The 8,288-nt window shown below is 41.7% G+C and overlaps 1 protein-coding gene across 1 annotated transcript; it reads left to right on the forward strand.

Moving 5' to 3' along the window:
• Positions 1-3,765: 3,765 nt before the first annotated feature.
• neurod1 (neuronal differentiation 1) lies at positions 3,766-7,840 on the forward strand. The gene is made up of 2 exons (XM_020536719.2): positions 3,766-3,841; positions 5,376-7,840. Exon 2 carries the CDS (start codon positions 5,386-5,388, stop codon positions 6,457-6,459), a length of 1,074 nt encoding a protein of 357 aa, XP_020392308.1. The 5' UTR covers positions 3,766-3,841; positions 5,376-5,385; the 3' UTR covers positions 6,460-7,840.
• The last annotated feature ends 448 nt before the right edge of the window (positions 7,841-8,288 follow it).

The raw sequence follows: 8,288 nt of genomic DNA on the forward strand, positions 1-8,288 counted from the left end.
GGTCTTAGGAGAGCTTTCACAGAAACCTTGGTGCCGCTCAGTGCCGCCTCAGTTAGATGTTCATTGAAAGATGTGCCAAAAAATCTCATGTCCGCTTCTCTATTCCAGCATGATTTATTGCACAAAAATACCAAAGAAGTAATCACTAGAGTAATTAATTAATACAAATCTGCATTTTTGCGTAAGCAATTAGCAGAGATGGGGTGAAGTAAAATGGCTTAGTCTCACTCGTTCCTTGCAAACACCTATTCAACCGGAAAGACGTTGGACGCGATCACTAAAATTTTAATTTTTTCACATGTTAAAACTCGATAAGCAGGTTGAAATATGTCAACATTTAAGCCGCAGTAGCACATTATTTAAGCAAGAAGAAGCGAGTACTAACACGACCGAAATGCATATACAATGTCTATGTATCTATATTTTGCAGCTTTCTGAGCTTAACATTACTGTCTAAATCCCTCTGCTCGTACTCAAAAGACTAATCCTAAATGTCGGGGCACCAGATGTGTCATCGGGTACTTTTTAGAGTATCCATTTTGTTATTGCATCTCTGCCTCCGACCATTGATTGAATTCCCAATTGAAACTAAATTGCAGCAGCACGAAACAGGTCCGTATTAAATCACAATCGGACGGCAAACCTGCTGCCAGGTGTTGGGTTAAATATCGCCAACTTCTAAAGTTACAGGGAATTTGTCACGTGCTCGCCGCCTCCTGTCTCTGGACACCAGGAGCTGTTTATGGTGCTGTAGTTTGATCCCATCTGTGTGGAAAGTGTGTGTATGTATGTGTGCCTGTGCTGCTGTGTCTGCATATCGACTCTGCATGTGTGTGTGAGCCTCTGTGTTTCTCTGTACCTCTGTGTGTCAGTGGATGTCTTTGTGACAGTATATCTGTGTGTATTTGTGTCCATGTCCCTATGGGTTTGAAGCTAGGCGAGTTATGTGCCAGTGTGTGTCTATTAGTGTCTATGCGTACCACTGTTTGTGTGGCTGTGAATGAATAAGCATGTTTGTGTTTGTCTGTGCTTACCTATGGGTTTGAGTCTGTGTGTACGTGCTTGTGTGTATGCTAGTGTACGTCTCTAAGTGTCTATACATTTCACTGTATAGGTGTGTGACGGAGTGACAGAATATCTCTGTGTTCTTACGTCGGTGTACCTATGGATTTGAGTCTGTGTGTATGTTCTCGTGTGTGTGCTCCTGTGTCTGTAAGTATCTATGCGTACCAGTGTGTGTGCCTGTGTCTCTGTATCCGTGTCAATATGTTTGTGTGTGTGTGTGTCTATGCCTACTTATTTACGTATGTGTCCAGTTCATCACAAGGCCATTGTCACTTCAAATACTGACAAATGTCATGATACTATGAAATATTTCCTCAACTCTGTTGTAGGTGCAGAAGATCCTTCCTGATGTCTGTGTGAAATAGAGATGGATAGTGCTTACGATGCTTTTTATCCGGCAAAAACACTCAGCGGTTACCAGGTTGTGCAAAAGCCCAGCAACGCAGGAACTTGCTGTTTTTCGTTTGGAAGTTATAGTTATATTTTAAATCTAGAAGTTTAGTGTTATTAAATCTTGAAGTTGCAGTCTTTGCAGAGTGTAAGTCGTAAAGAAACCTTCAACAGAAATAGCTAATGAGTAAACAAAACACCCGTGCTGACGTTTAGTCAAGCAAATGAGTCCAACTGAAAGCTTCAAACGAGTTTTCTTCAGTCCGAATAAAAATACGTACACTACAGATTTCGTTTACTTTGATGGCCGGCTAATACTAATACTAGAAATATCAGCTAGCGTCGAATATCTGTTTTGAGAGTGCACTGGCTCGAAGAGGCTGCCCAGAGAATTCGGGAATTAAATTACCCAAGGAAAATTAAGATATAGCATTTGATATGAAAATACAATTTCCTCACATTTTCAAACCAACGCCACAACCTCTAAAGAACATAAACGCAGTAAAGTAATGGCTTAAATTGCTGGGATAATGCTCTTAATTGGGGCCAATTTTTCTCGCACACGATAGCTTACAGCATTTTTGATAAATTCTATTTTTTCGTTCTCGCAGGTGCAATATGAATCAATTATCTTAATTAAGATAATGCCGCATACCCAAGAGATTTAAATCGGACGGATTTTGCACCGTGGACAACTGAAATGGATCTTTAATATTATTTGCGTCTATTCCAAGTAAAACAGGCGCTGACCCGTAGTAACTGAAAAGTTGCTATGAAATCTCCATGTATTTCCTCTTATTTTTACTAGCATACAAGCAAATATTAGAAGGAAGACCTGTTTGGGGCCAGGAGCTGCGTTTCATTGCTAAAAAAATGCAAACACAATTGTTGGCACACTACGAACTCCCGTCCGATGGCAAACCGACACAAAACTGCGAGACAATAGCCAGAACATGCACGAAATCCACTTTTGCAAAAATATTCACTTTGAAAAGAGCGAACAGCACATTGCACAAACACATTGAAGCACTTATATTGTTTGATCGCTTAATCAGGACCAAATATTCAAAAGCATAAACCCAAACAAGTTTCGGATTCTGAGCCCAAATAACATACTTAGCCCGGTCCTTCGAAATAATGTATTTCCAATTGGAAACAAAAACCAAACCGCATTTTTTTTTTGAATGACGGTTGCATCGTACAGTTGGTGCTTAGAATAATAATGGGTAGAAAATCAATTGTATGTTGTTCCAATCGCTTAGTGTGTCTTTTCACATTATTTCCCTCTAACGGTCAGTTTGGCGACCTTTGCATTATTATTTAAAACCTCGACAGAAGTGAGCATATTTGGACGTTAGATCTGTTTGCCCAGCCGTGAAAAGGCTTTTGTTTGCGTGCGTGCGACTCGCGTGCCGGCAAAAAAGAAGCGCCTCAATTAGGGCGAAAGCCAGAAACTTTATTCCAATAGTATCTCCACACTCCCCTCCACTACCCTCCCACACATAATTAACCCCCTACCCCCGGCCCTTAATCTTTTGCAAGGCCAACTAATGCAATTCTCCATCGGAAATAAAAATTAAAATAAAACTTTTGACACTGTGCGTGTGTTCGCGTGGTGGTGGTTAATTAAATCTATACTTTCTGTCATGGTCAAGGGACCTGTGTGGCAAAAGATTTCTGAGCCTCTGGGTTAATGCGGACACAGGGACGAGCAAGGACCGTTGACACCGGGTTCACCTTTTCATGCTCAACTAATGGCAAGTTGATTGATCTTTAGATGCGTCAGCTGCATTGATTTTGCAGGGGTCGGGGGGGGGGGCGCGGTGTTGGTTGGTGGATGGGTGCGTGGGGTGTGGTGGCGAGGAGAGGCAGAGACGCGGCGAGTAATGGAGAAGGCGATTGCAGGACAATGTATTTTGGAGACGGTGGCCTCCCTCCCTGCCTGCCCTGGCTGTGTTGTTTGGGTGGATCCCCGGGAGTGGGCGCGAGCGGCTCCGCACAGATTCTGCTGGCGACAGATGGCCACAAAGGGGAGGGGAGGGGAGGGGAGGGAGGGGGTGTGGGGAGGGTGCGATGGAAGAGGGGGAGGGGGCGCACGCGCCGGCGGAATACAAATAGCGGCCCACGTGACGCCGCTCGTTCTTGTGACGTCCTGAGAACCATATGGCGCGAGGGCGGAGGCGGTGGCGGCGGCGGCGGCCGCCGTGCTCTGCGCAGGCGCGCCGCCCCCGCGGCGGGCGGGCCCGTGCTCCAGGAACCCAGCACCTTTCCCCCAGTATAAAAGGCAGCGGGGCTGCTGCCAGCGGGCAGTCCGCAAAGAACCTCGGAGCTGCCACTGTACCATAGCTCAGGCTATGAGACTACTCTAGACTCAATATTTACAAAGGTATTTTGTGTAATGTAGCATCCTTCATCTGTCTGTGTGTGTTTGGTGCTTTCTTCTTCTGGAACAGCAATCATTTCGTTGTCATACACTTTTCTTTCGTTACAGCGAGGAGAGGTGTTTAACTTATCCCATTTCATTTTGTTTTCAATTAGCTGGATTCCGTTTGCCATATACGAATCAATTATGTCACCGAGCGGGGCATTTTGCTCTCGGTATCTGGGCATTCTGGGGCTAGATTGGAATGCTGCAACAATTCGCGCAAAATATGCTGCTGTATTAATTATTAATTTGGGTGGAAGGTGAGGAAGAGTGGCATGAAATCTAGAAACATATGCTACCTGTTACAGTATCAGGAGACGGCAGGGCAGCCTAGCAGCAAGCTTTGTACAGTGTTGCATTGCGAGTGCACGAATAGAAGTCGAGGAGTCCCTATTTTTCACTTCTCCACTCAATACCCCAGCTGTAACATTTTGAACCAGGACTTAGTTGGGCATCGAAGTTGCTCCAGTAAAACCAGCGGATTGGGGATATTTAATAAAGACACAGTTCAGCACCTGATCCCTGTGGATTACTGCGCTTGCGTACACACTTAGGGTTGCAATAGTAAATCTTTTTTTGAGTTGCAAATTATTTTTACGAATAGTGTACGGTCTCTGCCACGCTTTTTTTTTCTCTAGGAACTGGACCCAATTTAATTTTGCTGTGATTGAAATCATTTTACAAAGTAGTTGGGACCTTTTACTTTGACAAGAACAGTTGCCCTAAGATATGAACCGATTAAACCAGTCAATCACATTTTATTGTGCATAATCTGCTTATTCTCGTCTGTTAAATCAGGAACAGTAGATAGGATTGCATTTCATTTCACATCGCTGAGCATGAAGCAGGGAAAATCAATACTCTGCACCCTGTTCAGAAAGTGCGCGCTACTTCTGTTTCTGTAATAGTTTTCAGTGGCCAAACGTACATATAATTTATCCCCAAGTTTCTTTATTACAGAAACATTAGGGTGAACACTTCTCAAATGGATTAATTCATTCTAGTACGACAGAAAACGAATCGGAGAAGCAGTAGAGTCCTTCCAAGCCATTTCTGGTCGTATGGATTCGCGTTTTTTTTTTGAATGAGGTCTTTCGTATTGACATTCTGTGCGACGTGTCATTTATCAAGACGGACAGATGTTGGAGCCTTTTACCCGGTCTGTTCAATATATTAACTGCATTTGAAGTTTCCGTTCCCCTCAATAAAACTGTACACGAAATCCAGGGTTTTGTACTGTTTTTGTTGCTGTTCCAAATTCATGTACATCTTGCCAGTTATGCAGCGGATCTTCCATGATTACACGGCCCAGTTTAGCTTTAGAATTATAATCCATGCGACAAATGCCGCTAAGGTAAAATAATAAACTTTATAACTTAGTTGAGTTTTAAGTGGTAACGCTAAATTTACAGCCTGCTTCAAATCCTACCGCTTGGTAGGTTCGGGTTTGAATTTTGCTGAATCATGTACTTTTTTGCGTGTTTTAATTGTTTAGGATCTCGACGATGACAAAATCGTACACAGAAAACATGATGCCAGAAACGCAGAGCAATCCCAGTTGGACGGATGACTGTCTCAGTTCCCAAGATGAGCATGAAGCCGACAAAAAAGACGATGAAAACGAATCCATGAGTCTCACATTCAAGGTGGAAACGGGAGAACTTGATAAACTGGGAGAGGAGGATGATGATGAGGAGGAGGAGGATGAAGATGATGATGATGAGGAGGAGGATGAAGTGGACGAGAATGAAGATCAAAAACCGAAACGGCGGGGCCCCAAGAAAAAGAAAATGACAAAAGCCAGACTGGAGAGGTTTAAAATGAGGAGAATGAAAGCTAACGCCAGAGAGAGGAACCGCATGCATGGTCTGAATGCAGCACTGGATAGCCTGCGGAAAGTCGTGCCCTGTTATTCGAAAACCCAAAAACTATCCAAGATTGAGACTCTGAGACTAGCTAAGAACTATATCTGGGCTTTATCGGAGATTCTGCGTTCTGGAAAAAGCCCAGATCTCGTGTCGTTTGTGCAGACGCTCTGTAAAGGTTTATCCCAGCCCACCACTAATCTCGTAGCTGGCTGCCTTCAGTTAAACCCGCGAACTTTCCTTCCAGAGCAGAACCAGGACATGCCACATATGCAAACGGCCAGTGCTTCCTTCTCCGTTCATCCATACACCTACCAGTCCCCTGGTCTTCCGAGTCCGCCCTACGGTACAATGGACAGTTCCCACATATTTCATATTAAACCGCACAGTTACGCTGGAGCCCTGGAACCTTTTTTTGAAAGCACTCTCACTGAATGCACTAGTCCGTCCTTTGACGGACCATTAAGCCCACCTTTAAGCATCAATGGGAACTTCTCTCTCAAGCAAGAGCCTTCTCAAGAGTTTGAAAAGAACTACACGTTCACCATGCACTACCCTGCAGCCACGCTGGCCGGACCCCAAGGACACAGCTCCATGTTTTCTTCCGCTACTCCTCGGTGTGAAATCCCCATAGACAACATTATGCCATTCGACGCCCACTCGCATCATGAGCGAGTTATGAGTGCCCAGCTTAATGCCATCTTCCATGATTAACATGGAAATCAGCAACAATGTATTGTAAACGAATCGAATTAAATGTACTTCGTGAATAGCTTGTTTACACACGGCAGCACACCGGTATCACTTGCTGCGGAGTGCAAATGTTTCGCGCTTAAATTAGTACTTGTACTTATTATTGTTACTGCCTTTAAGAGAAATGGGAATGAAAACACTTCCCGTTATCATATGTACAATATTCTACTAGCGCTTCTCTCTGTGGGCTACATGAAAGTCAATGTAGCACCTGTTCAGATAATGGTAATTACTGATCCACATGACAAAATCACAAGCAATAATTAGGAATCTATGCAATTTTTAAACTAATAATGGGCCAATTTAAAAATATATTTTTCAACCAACATTTTACTACTGTTACCTTTCCCATGCTGAATTATTTTGTTGTGATTTTGTACAGAATTTTTAATGAATTTTTATAAGGTCGATTTCCTATTTTAACCATGCAGCTCCATCACTGTTTTTTATATCAAGAGTAGGATTATCTATAATTTATACAAAAGTAATTTAATTTTTAACCAGCGGAAAAGTGCTTAGAATAATATTCTGTTGCCTTAGGACTTCCTACCTATAAAATCACGCAAAGTTGCACAATCCTGACAAATTATTTTCCCGCTTTAGTCTTTTCCTGGTTGTGAAACCTTACCTACCAGACTAACAGGATGCAAATCGAAAATAAAATTTTAAAAAAGACCTATCTTTGGTAGATCATATCAAAAGGATAAATAGTTGCACAAAATGTGTATATAATGTTATCAAATACCAATTTTCAGTTTCTTAAACGGTTGCTTGACTATCACAAATCATTTGCACTGTATCTATTTCCTTTAAACTATTTCCATCAAACATTATTAGAACAGCGAAGTTAACTCGACTCTAAGACCAGCGGAGGAATTGTTTATTCCGTTTATCAACTAACTGACTTCCCATATTACACGTAGGTATACACACGCGCGCGCACACACGGCGTCTTATCATATCTGAGAGTTAAAAGCTACAGCTATAATCAGGCTTATTAATGTTGGGCTATATATTAGTTAATTAGTGCAGTAGCTAAAAATCTCACATTTATTCCGTAACTAGAACAATAGATATTGCATGTACAATGCAGTCCAGATGAAGTGCTGTTTAAAGTGTAATGCTGGTTCAACTGAAATAAATTGGTACTGTAATTTTGTTTGTAATCCTGTATTTTATGATGTAATGCCACAATGCATTGGGAATTGAGATCACAATCATGCAGTCTTTTATTGAAATAGTAATCTCATCTTTGTCAAATGTTGCATTTTCATTAAATGTGATTTTTCTTAGTGTATGTAATTCCTATGGGATTATTGTTTTATTTTGATAGCTCATGAAAGGTGCAAAATTTATTATTTGTAGAATAAAAGCTGATTACAACAAACATTTACTTCCATTGGTCTGATTTATTTTCATTCCATAGACCAAATCCTACAGTAACCACCATGACTTTAACTTCTTAGACTTTTTGATCTAAAATGATCAATTACCCCTTTGCTGAAGAATATTCTGTCATACATGTTATAATGCCCACAGTATTCCAGTCGGTGTGCCAACTATCTCCTTTCTGTGGGAAGCATAATTAGTAGTTATCTCCTGTTTATCCAAAGAAATCTTTTTCCATCCACACTAAAATAAAATACTGACATGACATGTATTTCGTGAGTCACTTGGCATTGATGACATTTCCCTTCATTCATGGCATTCTTCCCACTACCATTATGGTCAGTTCCTCAATGTAAAAAAAATTACATATGTTTTAAGCTAGTTACTAGAAAAGCCTTGAA

Source organism: Rhincodon typus, chromosome 7 (assembly GCF_021869965.1).
Source record: "Rhincodon typus isolate 14 chromosome 7, sRhiTyp1.1, whole genome shotgun sequence".
NCBI classification, from domain to species: domain Eukaryota; kingdom Metazoa; phylum Chordata; class Chondrichthyes; order Orectolobiformes; family Rhincodontidae; genus Rhincodon; species Rhincodon typus.